This window comes from Salvelinus sp. IW2-2015, linkage group LG35, assembly GCF_002910315.2.
Source record: "Salvelinus sp. IW2-2015 linkage group LG35, ASM291031v2, whole genome shotgun sequence".
Classification (NCBI taxonomy): Eukaryota; Metazoa; Chordata; class Actinopteri; order Salmoniformes; family Salmonidae; genus Salvelinus; species Salvelinus sp. IW2-2015.
In genome coordinates this window covers 5,832,029-5,853,165 of record NC_036874.1, presented here as the reverse complement: position 1 = coordinate 5,853,165, position 21,137 = coordinate 5,832,029, and the positions used below count along the sequence as shown (strand labels likewise).

Here is a 21,137-nt window from a genome sequence, read left to right as displayed (position 1 = left end):
CAGGTGGGCTACAGCATTGCACAGGTGGGCTACAGTACTGGTTCTCTTAGGGTTCCCTTTGTGCCTTGGGTCGGTCACAATGCAAGTTGGGCAGGCGCAAGGAAGCCATAGAGGGGGGTTGGGGGATGGGATTGAACAATTATTTTTTACATGTTGCATGAGAACCATCTCACAATAAAGCAGTCTCCTGTTTCAATAATAGCACAGTGGTGCCATCTCGTGGTATGAAGAGGCATTACCCTCTTAAATAAACTCTGGTGAATATGAGCAGGAAAAAGACATGACACTGAAAACTGACAAACAACACCACCCATGTCTTACTTATGATCTTTTTCTCCTTCTCTTCCTCCTTCTTCTCCTCCTCTTTCCTCCCCCAGGGTCACTCGGTGATCAGGTCAGCCACCAACAGCTCCATGTCTCAGATGATGATGTCACAGAGCAGGGTGATAGCGCCCAATCCTGCCCAGCTGCAGGGCCAGAGACTGGCACAGCAGAAGCAGGGTGGCATGCGCTCCTCGACTGGCAGCTCTAACAACGCCGTTAGCTACCAGCAGGTAAACCCCAATGTCATCCCTGTTATTGGTCATAATCATCATAGAGCAGTGGAAAAATGTAAATAAGAGTACAGATTATTATAGGGGATAATGCACACTTTTTTGAGAGATGATTAGAAAATACAATTTTATTGATGAAATTGTATGTATTGGTTCTCTTAAACTAAAGGGATAGTTTACCCAAATTACAAAATCACATATTGGTTTCCTTCATCTGTAAGCAGTCTATGGACAGGGTACGTCCATAGAAAAATTGCTGGAAAAGTTTGAATACCACTGTCATAGAGGTTCAAATCAGTTGCTTCCACTCAGATGCCAGGTTTTGAGGGTTGTTATATCATTTTTAGCAGATAAATGTAGCTGTCATGCCATCAGACTTAAACTTAAAACCACTGTTCTGAATGACGGGTATGGTTCTCTGTGTTTACTTGCAGTCTTCCACCCAGCAGGTGGCAGCTTCTCAGCGCTCTGGCTCCTCCTCCTCCTCGGCCATCTACATGAACCTGACCCACATGCAGGCGGCCGGAGCCGCGGGAGGGGTCAGCGGGGTGTCGGGGGTGGGGGCGGTCAGCCCCTCAGCCACACACAGCCCAGGGGGGACATCGGTGGGCTCCTCCATGGCAGACACAGCCAGCAGRCAGGCYGCCGCRAAYCTMGCCCTGAGGAAGCAGRTGGAGAAAACCCTGCTGGAGATCCCMCCTCCKAAGCCGCCGGCGCCGCTCCTCCACTTCCTGCCGTCAGCGGCCAACAGCGAGTTTATCTACATGGTGGGCCTGGAGGAGGTTGTGCAGAGTGTCATTGACAGTCAGGGTGAGGGAAGGAACTGGAACCCTTTTGCTGATGCCTAGTAGCAGCCATTTGTCCTGCACAAACCATCAAACCAACAATGTTATCAGATGAGTCAGTTTGGAATTGGGCCCCTCTCCCCTCACTGAACTCTTGTGGCTCTCTCTTTTAGGTAAACTGCGTTTGCCCCTCTCCATGGAGCCCTTCTTGTGCCCAGTGCAAGACGGACTTCACCCCACACTGGAAGCAGGAGAAGGGTGGGCGCATACTCTGCGAGACCTGTATGTCATCCAATCAGAAGAAGGCACTGAAGGCCGAGCACACCAATAGGCTGAAGAACGCCTTCGTTAAGGCTCTACAGCAGGAGCAGGTCAGCATTCATTGGCTCCTCGTTGCTCTGTTCAGGCAACCATTGTTTATAGGGAATGTGTGTGTGTGTGTGTGGTGTGGTGTGTGTGTGTGTGTGTGTGGGTGTGGTGTGTGTGTGTGTGTGTGTGTGTGTGTGTGTGTGTGTGTGTGTGTGTGTGTGTGTAAATAACCATATTTTACTAAATGTGTCACAGGAGATTGAGCAGAGAATCCAGTTGCAAGCCGCTCTTGCCACCAGTTCAGCTCAAACTGTTCCAAGCGTCAGTAAGGCTGAGTCTATGAGCAGACATCACACACACAGACAGGTATGTCACTGTCACCACTGTTAGTAAGTGCTACCTGCTGCAACAGACACCCTGTCATCTAGCATTGTTCAGCAAAGTTCATGAAACGTCCAATTGTAACAGCTGCATAATGGATACTTGATACATCCTTTTTTTTATCGATCAAATATTGACTGAATTATAGCTCATAAACCACATTAACCTCTGTCTTGTGCAATATTAAACCCCCTATTTATGAGATTTGGTTGTACATTATCGGGAGCAACTTGCTGAGTTTCTGTGTAAACACTTCAAATGAATTAAATTTGAACTTTTTAAAACTTTACAAAAATGTACCACCCTCTTGTGCAATGATCACTTTCTCTTCTGTCTTTAATCCCTGTCTAAGGGTGGGTGTTGAAATAGATGCATATCAAAAACCACATGTGCCATTGTTGACATTTTGAACTGGACTGGCATGTGTTTGAGCGGTAGTTAAAAAGCGATCGCAAAATCAATTGGAAAGTGTATTTACAAGCAAGGMTTGGAATGTGCGTTTATTTTATGTGGTCCTCTCTAGCTCAGTTGGTAGAGCACGGCGCTTGCCAGGATAATGGGTTCGATTCCTGGGACCACCCATACTTAAAATGTATGCACGCATGACAATAAGTCGCTTTGGTTAAAAGTGTCTCCTAATTGGCATATATTATTTTGAAATAAATCCACCCAGCGACGATTATGTGACAAGTGAATTTACACCCCACAAAAACAGGGGTAAAATGGCTGCAAAAAGGGGAATCCTGAGGTGGGCGGGGAATGTGCGTTGCTACTTTCACATTTCCACAACCGTCATCACACCCCTTTAGTTGTTGAGGATGTCCCGTGCTGACAGATGGACTCTCTATCTGATGTGTGTGTGTCCTCCAGGCGCCTCAGCCCCAGGTGACCCAGTCACAGGCCTCCCTCCAACGGGGTCTGTCTGGCTCGGCCCGGGGTGTCCTGTCCAACTTCGCCCAGGCCTCCCAGCTCTCGGTGGCCAGCAGCCTGCTGAGCATGACTGGAAAGCGCAGTGGACAGCTGAGCACTAGTGGGCACAGCCGGGCACAGCAGCAGCAACAACAGCAGCAACAACAGCAGCAACAGCAGCAGCAGCAGCAGCAGCAACAGCAACAGCAGCAGCAGCAGCAGCATCACGACAACCGCCGCCAGCTCTACAGCATCCCTGGTGAGTAAACAGACTAGGGGCGTGCTGGGGATGGGACTGAGATCAGCCAAACAACTGTATAGACCAGGAGTTGGGCTGGGGATGGGACTGAGATCAGCCAAACAACTGTATAGACCAGGAGTGGGCTGGGGATGGGACTGAATCAGCCAAACAACTGTATAGACCAGGAGTTGGGCTGGGGATGGGACTGAGATTCAGCCAAACAACTGTATAGACCAGGAGTTGGGCTGGGGATGGGACTGAGATCAGCCAAACAACTGTATAGACCAGGAGTTGGGCTGGGGATGAGAGGCAGGCCTTTCTGACAGTCTCTCACTGCCTCCCTCCCTCTTCCTCCCTCTCCAGGGGTGAACATTGCCTACCTGAACCCAGGCAACGTGGTCGGCCACAAGGGGTCGAGCCTGGCTGACCGCCAGAGGGAATACCTGCTGGACATGATCCCGCCTCGCTCCATATCCCAGTCCATCAGCGGACAGAAATGAACCTCACCTCGCCCCGACGCAATACCACAACCCTTCCCCACACCACACCCCAACCCCCATCGCATGCAGTGCCTGTTAGTGTGCCTACCAAACTAACCTGTATGAAGAACACAATCAACGAGTCAAGAGGCCACCAAACTCTGAAATGACTTTTCATTTGAACGTGATGCAAACCCCTTTTAATTCCTCTTGTTATTACTATCGTCATTAGTGCTATGGATGTTGTTACTACATTGCCGCTACCAGTTATGAGCGTGCCCATCTTTGTGGAGAACCCCTGTCTTTATATGCTTGTGGCAGTGTCCCGAGTGTGGGGTGTCTTTTGTTTTGGATTTATGCGCTTGTTTTTGAAGCAATATTTTGTCTCGCTTGACCTTTCCTTACCGGACTCTAGTCTTTGTTATGTCTGGAATTACCAAGCTATCTTTTTGAGAACTGCACCACTCTCCAATCCCTGCTCTTTCTCTGATTTCTGATTTCAACCATCACTCTGTTTTTCCACATTTGGTTGTGAATTGTTGGAGGAGAAATTCTACCAGCCCGGCCAAACCTTTGTTTTAAAAAGGTGATTGTGATGGTTTAACTTTGACCTGAATCTCTCAAGCCTCTGAGCTTGAGCTTTCTTCAAAGATTTGTGGGGAGAAAAGAGGGTGTTTGAGACCCTGGAGTTGTCTGAAGCAATGCTCCTCTAACTGATTGTTGAAACAAGGATGGATACATATCCCACAAAGAGAGAGAGCCCAATGCACCATCTGGACTTGGATTGGATGCACCGCTGAAAAATACTACTCCCATTGGACATGAAGGCATAGAAACTGAACCTATAGCAGAGTTGCCCTGTATCCTTTGACCTTTTCATTTGAGGCAGATAGGGGGGCTGTAGTTCAGAAGTGGTGGAATTGAGAAGTTAGTATCCTAAAGCATATAATTAATGGGGTATTGATTGGAGATATCATTTAGAGGGATTTGATTGGACGAGAGATCATGTGAACGTACGTAATTGCCTGAGAGATCAGGTGATAAGGTTTTTATTTAATTGGAGAGGATACATGTATTGGATTTGGTGGGAGGGATCATCCCTAGACTCAAAATTGAAGGGGTTTCCAATAGGACCGTGGTTTGTACTTATTTAGGAGTGGGAATGGGGGGGGAAGAGGCACAGGGGTTGATCCCTCTCTCTCCTGTTTTCATCTCCTAGCTAATGGGATTTGCTATTGTTCACTCTACCCTGTCATTCAAAGTTCTGGATTCCGTTTAGATACTATTTGATACTATACTTTCTTTTGTCAACATTATCCCCATGGTGTCTGGGAGGCATTTGAAAACGGTCAGGGAGAGTGGCTAGCTATTAGCTTTAAGACTGCTCTAAGCTATTTAGATGTTTGGTGTCTTCTGAAGTGTTCGTGTATCTGAAAGGTACTTTGCACAGGAGACAATAAATAAATACAGTATGACAAATGCAACTTGAATATTTACATAAATCAAACAGTTATATAGAAGGAGACATATACAGGATATACAGTACCAGTAAAAAGTTTGGGCACCCCTACTCATTCAATGGTTTTTCATTGTTTTACTATTTTCTACATTGTAGAATAATAGTGAAGACATCAATACTATAAAAGAACACATATGGAACCATGTAGTAACCAAAAAAGTGTTAAAGAAATCTAATTATATTTGAGATTCTTCAAAGTAGCCACCCTTTGTCTTGATAACAGCTTTGCACAATCTTGGCATTCTCTCAACCAGCTTCACCTGAAATGATTTTCCAACAGTCTTGAAGGAGTTCCCATATATGCTGAGCACTTGTTGGCTGCTTTTCCTTTAATCTGCGGTCCAACTCATCCCAAACCATCTCAATTGGGTTGAGGTTGGGTGATTGTGGAGGCCAGGTCATCTGATGCAGCACTCCATCACTCTCTTTCTTGGTCAAATAGCCCTTACACAGCCTGGAGGTGTGTTTTGGGTCATTGTCTGTTGAAAAACAAATGATAGTCCCACTAAGCGCAAACCAGATGAGATGGCGTATCGCTGCAGAATGCTGTGGTAGCCATGCTGGTTAAGTGTGCCTTGAATTCTAAATAAATCACTGACAGTGTCACCAGCAAAGCACCATCACACCTCCTCTTCCATGCTTCATGGTGGGAACCACACATGCAGAGATCATCCATTCACATACTCTGTGTCTCACAAAGACATGGCGGTTGGAAACAAATCGCAAATTTGGACTCATCAGACCAGTCTCCTCTGAACAGTTGATGTTGAGATGTGTCTGTTACTTGAACTCTGTGAAGTATTTATTTGGTCTGCAATCTGAGGCTGGTAACTAATGAACTTATCCTCTGCAGCAGAGGTAACTGGGTTTTCCTTTCCTGTGGTGGTCCTCATGAGAGCCAGTTTCATCATAGTGCTTGATGGTTTTTGCAACTGCACTTGAAGATACTTTAAAAGTTCTTGACATTTTCTGGGTTGACTGACCTTCATGTCTTAATATAATGGTTGACTGTTGTTTCTCTTTACTTATTTGAGCTCTTCTTGACATAATTTTGACTTGGTCTTTCATCAAATAGGGCAATCTTCTGTATACCACCCCTACCTTGTCACAATACAACTGATTAGCTCAAATGCATTAAGAAGGAAAGAAATTCCACAAATGAACTTTACAAGGCACACCTGTTAATTGAAATGCATTCCAGGTGACTACCTCATGAAGCTGGTTGAGAGAATGCCAAGAGTGTGCAAAGCTATCATTAAGGCAAAGGGTGGCTACTTTGAAGAATCTCAAATATAAAATATATTTTGATTTGTTTAACACTGGTTACTACATGATTTCATAGTTATGTCTTCACTATTACTCTATAATGTAGAAAATAGTACACATAAAGAAAAATCCTTGAATGAGTAGGTGTGTCCAAACTTTTGACTGGTACTGTACATAAGCACTTAGGTACAGAGAGTAAGGATATTGTTTCTGTCCACCAGGAATCCAGGGTGAATTGATTATTATTGAATTGATTATTGTTCCATCTCATCATAATTGTGGCTCTATTTCAGCAATGCATGATGTTTAATTATTTCAGGATAACATTTGGAAGTAACTAATACTGGTGCATCCATTTTAAAGCAGCAGGCTATATTAATTCCAATTAAATTTTCTTCTTGCAAGCAGGAGTGGCCTGGTTATTGCCTCTTATACCCTGCAGTTTAAAATGTAAAAGAAACATATTGCCAGAGAGCAGTGGCTTACTCCTTGCCCTTTTTGATAAACTTCAAAAGCAGGTGCAATATTTTCAGACACAGGGAAGATAAAGTTAATTTGAGTATTTGTGCTGAATGTTACTATTTTATCCATTTAGTATCCCAACTACAGTTAGGTAGCCTTACTCCCATATACAGTAGTATAAGCACTATTTTTGTTGCACCCAGATGGAACAGATGTTGTATTGGCCGTGTTCAGTAAGCACCAAACTGAAGCAAATATTTTAAACAGAGGTAGTACTACCTGCACTTGTCCTATAGGGGCGTTCATTTCTGTTGTCTGTTTGTTTGAAAACCTTTCCTACTGTTTGTGCCTAATGAACATGACCCAGGGTTTGCTGTAGTCCAATAACACAGAACACTCCACAGCTAGATCACTGTTTGGGATGAACAATAGTGACACTTGGGTGATTTTCAGCCTCACTGTTTTTGATAGTTATCTTTGTCCTCTTTGTTGTATGTATGCGTTATAGACTTCATCATCAATCTTTCTCGCTTTCTCAAACTATGCCAGATGCACCATTTCAAAATGTTTGTTTTAAAGAAAGTAAAGAAAAACAGGAAAAATATCATTTTCAAATGTAATTTTTGTAAGGTTTCAAACATTTAAAAAAACTACATTTTGCTGATCTGTCTTTCAATTTCAATTCTGTCAATTTTTTACAAAAACATGGGGAAAAGGAAAAATCAAGAAATATAATTAACTAAAGAAATTGAAATTGTCAGGTAATATTATCTTGAACGGCTGTAGTTATAATAATGATCTATTTATTGTACATATGCGTTCCTCCTTTGTGGAATAAGACACATTGAATTCAAGTTGGGTATACATTGTATAGAAAAACTAACAAAAAGCCATGGATATTGTGAAGCTTGTCATTTTGTTTATTGATCATTCCTGTGCCACAAATGTGCAAAAATGTGTGGGGTTTTTCTATTTACTATCAAAAGCATTCTCAACTTTCTATATCTTGTTTTCAAGTACTTAGAGGCAGTAGGATCATCTTTTATGGAGAGTTGTTTGATCTATCCCAGGACCACTTTGTATATACATTGTATGAAGTGCTCCTCTGTTATTACATGCTTTACTTTCAGCAGCATTGATGTTCAGTTAGCGATTAGTTAATATTATTATCATTATCGTACACTTTTAAAAATGTCTCCTCGTAAAAATTATTGTAAGGCTTGGCGTAGATCAGACAACTGGAATGGGACATTTCATTATCTTTTTTTCTCCTAGTATATATTTTCCAGGGAAAGGCAGTGCATGGTCCACATATAAGTAAGAAAGAGACTCATGAGATGAACTACCCGCTGTGTGTTTAAAATACAGTCATAATGGAAAAGCTATGTGCTAACCTAGCCATGGTCATGAAGCGAGTCTTCAAATACACATTTTAAAAGATGAAGGAGTACTAGATGTTGTGTCAAACAGAACTTGGAATACTCTCAACAACACAACGCAATACTGTCACAATATGACTCCAATGGCTTGCATCATATTCTGTCAATAAAGTTTAAGCGATGTTTTCAAGTATTTGATGTGGTCAAATGATGATATGGTCTATGTGGACCTTTATGTAATGGAAACATAAAACATCTGAAAGAATACACTCATAGATATTTGAATAAATAAATGGAATCAAGTGTTTTTTGTGCTGTGGTCGTGTGTGACACAGACACACCTCCCCTTGCCTGTGTGTCAGGTTCTGACTAAAAGGAGTACAGCTACGACCAGAAGAGACTTTCGTAGGTTAGGAAAATTATTGTGGCAGGTTAGGAGAATTAAGTTAAGGCTAGGAAAAGGGTTAGGGTTTTTGCTCTCCTAACCTGCTATTAAAAGTCACTACGGGTCATAGCTATACTCCTTCTAGTCACATCCGGTCATTATGGTCGACATGATCTACATCACTTGTCTGTAAACAAGAATTATACAAACCTTAAAAAGAAATGTAAAAGAAAAATGATGTCCTAATACTCTCCAGGACAGGCTGCTGTATCCACCTCTCAACCTAAAGAGAAATTGCATCAAAGATCTCTCCTTATAACAATGTTTTCAGCCCCTTCAGTGACTCCAGAACACCTGAGTATTTCCCCTGGAAATGTTATTGTGTGGACATTGAAGTAATGATCCTTTTCAGGACATTCAGACACATTCATTTGGGCTGTGTTTTAATATTCAATTCTAAAAAGTGATGCCAAATCAACTTTTGTCTTATAACAATCATTGACAAAACTAACATGACTAAACTGTGGTTCCTTTTCTTTGATAAATGTAATTTTTCACACAATTCTGACAGTTATAGAACAAATATAAATCAATTACAAATACATTTAAAAATAATGCAATGATATTATTAACCATATTTCTAGTTAACATAATTAGAGAAGCTGTGAACAATACTAGACACTATCAATATAATTGTGTGGTCACAGTGATGTGCTAGCCAGTTGCCCCGGCTTTCAACGGAAACATAGATAATAAAATAATTTCAACAAGAAAAATAGTGTTTTATTTACGGAGGTCTGTTTTTCAGGGGATGACTGCAGTGTATTGCGGGGGCAGGTGGTTCTGTTGAACCCCAGTACCCATACCTGCTCCCTCTGGACCCTTTGGATAGTTCAGTCTGCAGAAACAACACAGGACATATTAGGAGATTTATTACTTTGACTCTGACATACAGTGCTTTTGGAAAGTATTCAGACCCCTTGACTTTTTCCACATTTTGTTACATTACAGCCTTATTCTAAAATGTATAAACAATTCCCTCATCAATCTACCACAATACCTCAATGACAAAGCAAAAAGAGGTTTTTAGAAATTTTAGCAAATAAATAAATATAAGAACTTTAAATATTACATACACCATCGTTCAAAAGTTTGGGGTCACTTAGAAATGTCCTTGTTAATGAAAGAAAAGCAATTTTTTTTGTCCATTTAAAATAACATCAAATTGATCAGAAATACAGTGTAGACATTGTTAATGTTGTAAATGTATTGTAGCTGGAAACGGCAGATTATTTATGGAATATCTACATAGGCGTACAGAGGCCCATTATCAACAAACATCACTCCTGTGTTCCAATGGTACGTTGTGTTAGCTAATCCAAGTTTATCATTTTAAAAGGCTAATTGATTTTAAAAGGCTAAAAATTTTGTGTTGATTAAAGAGGCAATAAAACTGGCCTTCTTTAGACTAGTTGAGTATCTGGAGCATCAGCATTTGTGGGTTCGATTACAGGCTCAAAATGGCCAGAAACAAAAAACTTTCTTCTGAAACTCGTCAGTCTATTCTTGTTCTGAGAAATAAATGCGATTCCATGCAAGAAATTGCAAAGAAACTGAAGATCTCGTACAACGCTGTGTACTACTCCCTTCACCGAACAGCGCAAACTGTCTATAGCCAGAATAGAAAGAGGAGTGGGAGGCCCCGGTGCACAACTGAGCAAGAGGACAAGTACATTAGTGTGTAGTTTGAGAAACAGATGCCTCACAAGTCCTCAACTGACAGCTTCATTAAATAGTACCCGCAAAACAACCAGCATCAACGTCAACAGTAAAGAGGCGACTTCAGGATGCTGGCCTTCTAGACACAGTTGCAAAGAAAAATCTCAGACTGGCCAATAAAAAATAAAAAAAGAGATTAAGATGGGCAAAATAACACAAACACTGGACAGAGGAAGATTGGAAAAAAGTGTTATGGACAGACTAATCTAAATTTGAGGTGTTCGGATCACAAAGAAGAACATTCGTGAGACGCAGAAAAAATGAAAAGATGCTGGAGGAGTGCTTGACGCCATCTGTCAAGCCTAGTGGAGGCAATTTGATGGTCTGGAGGTGCTTTGATGGTGGTAAAGTGGGAGATTTGTACAGCGTAAAAGGGATCTTTAAGAAGGAATTCTATCACTTCATTTTGCAACGTCATGCCATACCCTGTGGACGACGCTTAATTGGAGCCAATTTCCTCCTACAACAGGACAATGACCCCAAGCACAGCTCCAGACTATGCAATAACTATTTAGGGAAGAAGCGGTCAGCTGGTATTCTGTCTATAATTGGAGTGGACAGCACAGTCACCGGATCTCAACCCTATTGAGCTGTTGTGGGAGCAGCTTGACCGTACGGTACGTAAGAAGTGCCCATCAAGCCAATCCAGCTTGTGGGAGGTGCTTCAGGAAGCATGGGGTGAAATCTCTTCAGATTACCTCAACAAATTGACAACTAGAATGCCAAAGGTCTGCAAGGCTGTAATTGCTGCAAAAGGAGGATTCTTTGATGAAAGCAAAGTTTGAAGGACACAATTGTAATTTCAATTAAAAATCCTTATTTATAACCTTGTCAACGTCTTGACTATATTTCCTATTCATTTTGCAACTCATGTCATGTATGTTTTCATGGAAAACAGGGACATTTCTAAGTGAACCCAAACTTTTGAACGGTACTGTAAGTATTCAGACCCTTTACTCAGAACTTTTCTGAAGCACCTTTGGCAGCGATTACAGCCTCGAGTCTTCTTGGGTATGTTGCTACAAGCTTGGCACACCTGTATTTGGGGAGTGTCTCCCATTCCTCTCTGCAGATCCTCAAACTCTTGTCAGGTTGGATGGGGAGTGTCGCTGCACAGCTATTTTCAGGTCTCTCCAGAGACGTTCAAGTCAGGGCTCTGGCTGGGCCACTCAAGAACATTCAGAGACTTGTCCCGGAGCCACTCCTGCGTTGTCTTGGCTGTGTGCTTAGAGTCATTGTCCTGTTGGAAGGTGAACCTTCGCCCCAGTCTGAGGTCCTGAGTGCTCTGGAGCAGGTTTTCATCAAGGAGCTCTCTGAGGGAAAGATGAACGGAGCAAAGTACAATCTTGACTAGTCCCCCCAGTCCCTGCTGCTGAAAAACATCCCCACAACATGATGCTGCCATTACCATGCTTCACCGTAGGGATGGTGCCAGGTTTCCTTCAGACGTGATGGTTGGCATTCAGGCCAAAGAGTTCAATCTTGGTTTCATCAGACCAGAGAATCTTGTTTCTCATGGTCTGAGAGTCATGTGGGCTGTCATGTGCCTTTTACCGAGGAGTGGCTTCCGTCTGGCCACTACCATAAAGGCCTGATTGGTGGAGTGCTGCAGAGATGGTTGTCCTTCTGGAAGGTTCTCCCATCTCCACATAGGAACTCTGCCACCTCCCTGACTAAGTCCCTTCTCCCCCAATTTCTCAGTTTGACGGGCGGCCAGCTCTAGGAAGAGTCTTGATGGTTACAAACCTCTTCCATTTAAGAAATTACATTTTTTTTATTTTCTCTGACATTGACTGTCAACTGTGGGACCTTATATAGACAGGTGTGTGCCTTTCTAAATCATGTCCAATCAATTGAATTTACCACAGGTGGACTCCAATCAAGTTTTAGAAACATCTCATGGATGATCAATGGAAACAGGATGCACCTGAGCTCGATTTCGAGTCTCATAGGAAAGTGTCTGAATACTTATTGAAATAAGTTATTTCAGTTTTTTTTTTTTTTTTTTTATAAATTAGCAAAAATCTTAGAAAAACCTGTATTTGCTTTGTCATTATGGGGTACTGTGTGTAGATTGAGGATGTAATTTAATACATTTTTGAATATACTTCACTGAGGGAATATCTACGAGTAGTGAGTAACCACAACAGTGGGGTGCTTCGGGACTTTATGCGTGTTGTCATTTTTTTTTTAAGCTCCAACGCGCGCCAACGGGTTAAGCAAGCTTGAAATAATTTGTACATGGGTTGTGCACGACTCATTGGGGATTCTTATTTTGATTTATTTTGATGTGGTACAGGGAAAATGTAATAATACACATCTTGAACCTTATGTATGTTGCCTTGGTGGAGTCATTTACTGTTTCCATTTCATTTAATGCATGGGAAAGCATATCCTTATACAATAACAAAAATCTATAATCATTCTATCTAAAGTTAATACCCTAGTTGTCATCACCCTAGATAGTTTACAATAGGGATTCTTATTGGAGATGTCCTTCTCACCTAACATCCAATGCTGTTGAGATACTCTACGTAAGGTAATATCGTGAGAGTCAAATTGGAGCCTGGTGAGAGGGTTACAATGAACATGGACCACACACACCCACACAATTGTGATGAAGGAATAATAGTGCTTCTTCCCCCTCAGGAGGCTGAAAACATTTGTCATGGGCCCTCAGATCTTCAAAAAGTTCTTGACTGGATACATCACCGCTTGGTACAGCAACTGCAAGGCCCCCACGACCGTTGCCGCTACAGAGGGTGGTGAGTACGACCCAATACATCACTGGGGCCAAGCTCCCTGCCATCCAGGACCTCTATACCAGGCGATGTCTAGTATAGAGGTCAAAGACTCCAGCCAACCAAGCCATAGACTGTTCTCTCCTGCTACCACATTGCAAGCGGTACCAATGCAGCAAGTCTGAAACAAACAGGACCCTGAACAGCTTCTACTGCTAAAGACTGCTAAATAGCAACTCAAATGGCTACCCGGATTGACCATTTTGTGCACTAACTCTCTTGCACTTACTCTATGTACACACACTGGACTCTACCCACACACTCACACATACTTACACTGACACTCGAACACTCACACACACACACACACACACACACACACACACACACACACACACACACGCACACGCACACGCACACGCCCCGAGCACAGCACGCGCACACATGCATGCCAACGTCACACACACTCACACAAATGTACACACTTTCACACTCACCATATACACAGCTGCTACTATCTATTATCTATCCTGTTGCCTAGTCACTTTACCCCTACCTATATGTACAGTTGAAGTCGGAAGTTAACATACACCTTAGCCAAATACATTTAAACTCAGTTTTTCACAATTCCTGACATTTAATCCTAGTGAAAATTCCCTGTCTTAGGTCAGTTAGGATCACCATTTTATTTTAAGAATGTGAAAGGTCAGAATAATAGCAGAGAGAATGATTTATTTCAGCTTTTATTTCTTTCATCACATTCCCAGTGGGTCAAAAGTTTACATACACTCAATTAGTATTTGGTAGCATTGCCTTTAAATTGTTTAACTTGGGTCAAACGTTTCGGGTGCCTTCCACAAGATGTTGCTTCAATATATCCACATAATTTTCCTACCTCATGATGCCATCTATTTTGTGAAGTGCACCAGTCCCTCTTGCAACAAAGCACCCCCACAACATGATGCTGCCACCCCCGTGCGTCACGGTTGGGATGGTGTTCTTCGGCTTGCAAGCCTCACCCTTTTTCCTCCAAACAAAACGATGGTCATTATGGCCAAACAGTTCGATTTTTGTTTCATCAGACCAGAGGACATTTGTCCAAAAAGTACAATCTTTGTCCCCATGTGCAGTTGCAAACCGTAGTCTGGCTTTTTTTTATGGCGTTTTTGGAGCAGTGGCTTCTTCCTTGCTGAGTGGCCTTCCAGGTTATGTTGATATAGGAATCGTTTTATGTGAATATGGATACTTGTGTACCTGTTTTCCTCCAGCAAGGTCCTTTGCTGTTGTTCTGGGATTGATTTGCACTTTTCGCACCAAAGTACGTTCATCTCTAGGAGACAGAACACGTCTCCTTCCTGAGTGGTATGACGGCTGTGTGGTCCCATGGTGTTTATACTTGCGTACTATTGTTTGTACAGATGAACGTGGTACCTTCAGGCGTTTGGAAATTTTTCCCAAGGATGAACCAGACTTGTGGGGCTCTACAATTTTTTTCTGAAGTCTTGGCTGATTTCTTTGATTTTCCCATGATGTCAAGCAAAGAGGCACTGAGTTTGAAAGTAGGTCTTGAAATAAATTCACAGGTACACCTCCAATTGACTCAAATTATGTCAATTAGCCTATCAGATGCTTCTAAAGCCATGAATAATTTTCTGGAATTTTCCAAGCTGTTTAAAGGCACAGTCAACTTAGTGCATGTAAACTTCTGACCCACTGGAATTGGGATACAGTGAATTATAAGTGAAATAATCTATCTGTAAACAATTGTTTGAAAAATGACTTGTGTCATGCACAAAGAAGATGTCCTAACCGACTTGCCAAAACTATAGTTTGTTAACAAGAAATTTGTGAAGTGGTTGAAAAACGAGTTTTAATGACTTCAACCTAAGTGTATGTAAACTTCCGACTTCAACTGTAGCTACCTCAATTACCTTGTACCACTGCACATCGACTCTGTACTGGTACTCCCTGTAAATAGCCATGTTATTTTTACTCATTGTTATTTGTTATTCATTGTGTTTTATTCCTTTTGTCACTACTTAAATTTTTATTTTATTTTGATCTTTAACTCTGCATTGTTGGAAAGGGCCCGTAAGCATTTCACTGTTAGTCTACACCTGTTGTTTATAAAGAATGTGACAAATAAGATTTTATTTTATTTGACCTCATAGTTGTTCTGTGGAGGGAAAGGTGCGTTGCTTGGGATCACAATGCTGCCATGAGGTATTTGATTCCCAATGAAGAAGACTTCCTAAAAGTGTAAACGGATGGATTAAAGTAATCTTTTATTCAGCACAATTGTACTCCTTTGCTATTTGAGGTATCATGCCTGCTCAGTGCACTCAGTTGCAATATTACATATGATAAATGCTCGAACTTAGTTGAATGTTTATGATGTTTGACATTATAGTAACACCCAGCTCAGGGGTGGAATAGCAGCAGACAACATTGCAGGCAAACGAGACGAGACACAGATGACACTTTGAACTCCAGCACGGAGAAAACAGCCAAAACACCTGAAATTCCTTGTGACCTCCTCTATAATAAACATTAAATGTTACAACAGTAACAAGATTATAGGTGATAAATACCCCTTTACCAATTTACAAACATCTCCTGACCAACAAAAGTACAAAAGGAATAATAATTTGGGCATACCCAATACTGTTGACACGACATAGTAGTATGGATAGTCCCAGTTGTAGTTCAACATGATCCCAGCACTATCTAAAGAATGGAGAATAATGCCAGTAAGAGCAGTTACGGTGGCAACTACATCCTGAGGAGACAGAGCAGAGAGAGGTCATGGGAATGGCTATTGGTTGTGGATGAACATTTCTGAAGAATACAATGCAATATAGAATTCAGTATGTTGACAATCGTTATCACAATTTAAATGTACACCCTACATCTTGAGTGAAGCCTAAACTTCATTGAGGGAGAAAAATTGTTTACACTGACCAGACACTTGTTCAGTTTGTTGTTGGCAGAAACCGTGACTGAGCCTGCAATGATGTACAAGGAAGAGATATAATTCAGATTTCTTCTGTATGACCAAAGTTCAAGGTCAAGTTCAATTGCACCCACATAGAAGTCAATGCAAACTGTATTGGGTGTAGTAATAATAATGACTTCTTGTACATATGCTTTTCTCCTTTGTGGATGAAACACATGAATTCAAGGTGTGTATAGATTGTATAGAACAACAAACAAGAAGCCTTGAATGTTTAATTGCACCAACATAAAGGTCAATGCAAACTAAAAATCCATGAGCATATAAATTGCATAGGCCTATCTAAGCACACATACACTGAACCAAAATATAAATGCAGCATGCAACAATTTCAGAGTTTACTGAGTTACAGTTCATATAAGGTAATCTGTCAATTGAAATACATGCATTAGGCCTTAATCTATGGATTTCACATGACTGGGAATACAGATATGCATCTGTTGGTCACAGATACTGTAAAAAGAAAACTAGGGGCGAGAATCAGAAAACCAGTCATCTCCTTCGCATAGAGTTGATCAGGCTTCTTGACACAATGCCCACAACCCGGAAGCCAGCCTCACCAATGTGTCAGAGGAAACACTGTGCACCTGGCAATCGTGTCAGTGTGCACTGCACCCAGCCTGCCACATGAGTCACTAGTGTGCGATGGGACAAGGACATCTTCCCAGCACTGAGGAGACTGTCTGTCCCTGACAGTGAGGGAGAGAAGTGTCCCTCATTCCATTTCCAGAAGGATGCACATGGGTGATGACCACCACCCCATTAGTGGTTGTTGTTACAGAGCTGGACATCTTCAGAGAGGAGAACAGGATGTTTGTAGTAAGAGGTGATCTGACCAGTGAGTGGTATATTGTTGAGCCTGGTTATTTGTGCTCTACCTGGAACCTCTGTTAGTCATCCATCTGTGACGAAATTACATAAATGAACAGTGTGTCAGCCAGTCATTCTGCTTACACTTTGAACTCTCTCTCTTTCGAATATAGGCTACTGGCTTTGTCCTGATGTTTATTAAATATTTTGTCATATTCTTAATTTAGCTGTATTCTATGTTTTGAGGGAAGTTATCTGTCTCTGTGTGTGTGTGTGCGTGCGTGCACGTACGGAAGTACGTGGATAGTGGCCATGTATCGTGACTGTATTATCTGTTTACTGGAATAACTTTCTTTATATTACTGAGCGACTATTGGATTTGCTTCATAACTTTCCATCATGAGTTATCGCTAAGATACAAACCATATGTACTGTATTACCATGTAGGTACAAATAATTTATCTCAATATCAAATCATTTCTGGGTAACAATTAAGTACCTTACTGTGATTGTTTTCAATTAAAATGGTCAAAAATGGTTCTGGGCAAAGAGCAAAGACTGTCTGGTAGTGGTCTGAGTGGGGAGGGGAAAACTGAAAACTATCAGAAGGACTGGAAATGTCTTTCTTATTGGTCTTTTAACTKATTTACCATCTGGTAATGTCACCAGGCAGGCCAAAACTCAATCCCACCAAAACTGGCTGACTTTGCAGGCAGTCTTTTTAAACAGCTCTTACACTAAAAGGGCATTATCATGAAGACAGGKATTGAGGCATTCAGTTACTGTTCGATTGAACTCTAGAAAGGGCAAAATAAGTGAACTAAGCGATTGAGTGTGGATTGATCGTCGTGCCAAAAACGTCCCGGCCTCCTGGGCTTTTTACATAGGACCGTGTCTTTACCGAGAATGGAGGGACAAACAAAAAACATCCAGTCAAAAATAGTCCTGTGTGTGAAAACAGCTTGTGTTGATGAGAGAGGTTGAATTTGAATGGCAAGAATCATGCAAGCTAACAGTCGGGCCACAAACAAGTAAATAACGGTTCCGTACAACAGTGGTGTGCAGAGCGGCACCTCGGAACGCACAACTCGTCGGTCTTTGACAACGATGGGTTATTGCAGTAGACCACACCAGGTTCCACTCCTGTCATCTGAAAACAAGAAGAAGCGGCTGCAGTGGGCATGTAATCACGGACACTGGACAACTGAGGAGTGTAAAAACATTGCCTGGTCCAACGAATCCCGGTTCCTGTTGGGTCATGCTGATGGTAGAGTCAGGATTTGGCCTAAGCAGCATGAGTCCATGGCCCCATCCTGCCTGGTGTCAATGGTACAGGCTGGTGGTGGTGGTGTAATGGTGTGGGGAAGGTTTTCCTGGCACACGTTAGGTCCCTTGATACCAATTGAGCAACGTTTGAACACCACAGCGTATCTGAACATTGTTGCTGACCAGGTGCATCCCGTCATGGCTACAGGGGGTCCGTATAATAAAGGTGTGGCATAATAACGGTGTGGTATAATAAAGGTGTGGCATAATAAAGGTGTGGCATAATAAAGGTGTGGTATAGTAAAGGTATTGTATAATAAAGGTGTGGCTTAATAAAGGTGTGGTATAGCAAAACAAATCCAGTATAGGCAACATTCTGAATTGAGTAAGAAGGAAGTAAGAAACTGAAATATACTGTTTGGATTGTTGGTTTTTGGCCTATATCTGGTCAGTAACTGGAACACTCATTCACTTTTACAGCAACGTTAAATACCATATCCAACAACTGAATGAAAGTGTTTGAACAAGCTTGATGCTTTTGGCTACAGTGGCTTATATCGTCATCAAACAATCTACTCTGAAGTGAAACAGACTACGCACAAATATCCAATTGTTCACAAGTTTATATGGTTGTCATTACGTTGAGAATCAGGACAGTAATGGCCTATGTAATACATGTTACCCACCCTCAACTCTATAGTGGCAGGTTTGTTATCCATGTACTTCATATAAATGTGCACTAGAGGACAGTACTGTTTAGCACACATCAAATTGGGGCCACTACACAATAAATAGCATTCACTTGTATATAASAACCTTGACAGCTGGGGTGTGAAAGGGATTTTGTTGATTTTCGCCAGTMTAAAGGTAGTGTCAGATGGTCTTATTCCTTGCAATAAGGGCTTTGGTCTTTTAACACTGACTGTATTATAGTCGTGCAATTTGCAAATCAACTTGATTGCAGGTACACAACCCACTCCCCGCCTCTTGTCAACCCGGTCTCTGGGGTAGACATAAGATAGTAAAATGTAAATCCAGGATACTTATGATATGTTACATTTTGTATGGTATGTCGGAATTTGTGGATGTCCATCATCCATTTTGTATGATATATTACGAATTGCAATTCGTTCAATATGTTACAAATTGTAATTCGTATAAAATGTTACGAATTTGTTAAACGTATGATATGTTACGAATGCCAATTTGTTGTGGCTAACGTTAGCTAGGTGGCGGGGATGCTAGACGTTCCTATGTAACGTTATACGCCCACCCATCCAACTGGACCAACCACCCTACTTCGGTTTTTGCCTTGAGTAACCTTCTGTCTTATGTAACCATACCAAAGGTATATCATATTCATTTGAGTGTTCCGGATATACTTTTACTATACTACGTCTAGTCTATCAACCAGGCTATTATACCGGATTTTTTACAGTTGTTGGCATGATGCCCCATTTACATCGTGAAGTGTTATTTCATCTTCATGAATTCTTGCCCCGCTACTGAATGGACAAGTGTAACGTTTGTGTTTGTAACACAAGATGGAGGAGAGCTTGTCTCTTGTCAAAGATCACATTTATTTTGGGAGATTGTAAAATATGACCTTTTCATTCAAGACAGGATAAATATATTGTTTCTGGTGATAATAAAACATGTTTCGTTTTTTGGCTTTTTCTTCAACTTGTTTCTCTAACTTTATAGCAAGTCAAGCTAGCTTGCAGTGCAGAGCAGCTAGCTAAAAGCTAGGCTAGGTTGAAGATACCATTGTAGCTAGCAACCTCCACCTAATAATTATCATCAAAAACAAACGTCATTACCATCACAATAAACTTAAACGGGAGGCAACAGTCATATAATATAATTGGCTTAACAGTCAATGTGTATTATTTAACATTACTATTAAAATTGTACTCACTTATAGGAATGGGTTATTGTTTATAAGTTGCTAGCTATCTCATAAACCCACCACCGAAAACCACATATTTTCATCTTCCTCTGAAGACAATGCAAAGTTTAAAAAAATTCTAAGTATGCTGCGTCTGTCTAACAACGGAGCCTTCAACAGCAAGGGGGCGTTGCGTTTCCAATCTGTTGTGGACATCCCCATTGAAATACAGTACATCTGGCGCAATGTAACAGAGTGCTTATGGGTAATGTAAACTTTAGAGGCTTTAGGGTTGTCAGACAATTTTTGGGCCAAACCTAGCTCAAATTCTACACATCGGAGTAAAACGAGGCTACAGCGTCCATAAGGTAACAATTAAGCCTCGTTCACATTACCCAMAAGCACTCCATTACGCTGTGCTGGATGTCATGCATTTCAATGGGGACGTCCACAACAGAGTGGAATTACATCGCCCCCTTGCGGTTGAAGGCGCCGTCGCAAGAAGGACACTACATCATTTGAAATTTTCCAAACTTTGCCTTGTCTTCAGTCCAGCCAGAGTCCGGAAGTTACCAAACCACAGAAGAAGATGAAAATATGTGGTTTTSGTTGATGGATGATGGTAGATACCGAAATCAGTTAGATAAAGTTATTTTGCAAGCTATTTTTAAGCTAGCTAGCTAGCTTGATTCTGTATGGAGCCATAGCTAGCTAGCTAGGATAATCATTAGAAAATGAATCATTGACCTGCGAAGACCTAGCAACTGACATTAATCCCARGATTTATTGATCACCCAGTTAGATCTGGAGTTTTAGTAGAGCACGACTGAAGTTAGAAAATAATTTGTTTAGCTATGACATTTGCTGCAAACTGAATCTGTACTGCCCTTTGATTAATTAAAAACCATATCTAAATCATTTACAATTGTCTGTCCCCACTCTCCAGGCTGCAATCCACTCCCAGATAAYCG

The 21,137-nt window shown here is 41.5% G+C and overlaps 1 protein-coding gene and 1 long non-coding RNA gene across 2 annotated transcripts in view; one reads left to right on the top strand and one right to left on the bottom strand.

The window, feature by feature from the left end:
* Window positions 1-8,477, top strand: part of LOC111959129 (transcriptional repressor p66-beta) — a 12,166-nt gene extending 3,689 nt beyond the window's left edge. The window contains 8 exon segments of the mRNA XM_070437474.1: window positions 378-554; window positions 1,001-1,364; window positions 1,513-1,546; window positions 1,548-1,710; window positions 1,904-2,014; window positions 2,900-3,073; window positions 3,140-3,197; window positions 3,543-8,477. Coding sequence (XP_070293575.1) covers window positions 378-554; window positions 1,001-1,364; window positions 1,513-1,546; window positions 1,548-1,710; window positions 1,904-2,014; window positions 2,900-3,073; window positions 3,140-3,197; window positions 3,543-3,679 — 1,218 coding nt within the window. The 3' untranslated portion in view covers window positions 3,680-8,477.
* An 859-nt stretch (window positions 8,478-9,336) lies between these two features.
* LOC111959092 (uncharacterized) lies at window positions 9,337-20,477 on the bottom strand. Its single transcript, XR_002876614.2, has 4 exons — window positions 20,197-20,477; window positions 16,151-16,194; window positions 15,848-15,968; window positions 9,337-9,567 (listed from the first exon to the last, which is right to left on the bottom strand). It is a non-coding gene; the product is annotated as an uncharacterized lncRNA (long non-coding RNA).
* Window positions 20,478-21,137: the final 660 nt, after the last annotated feature.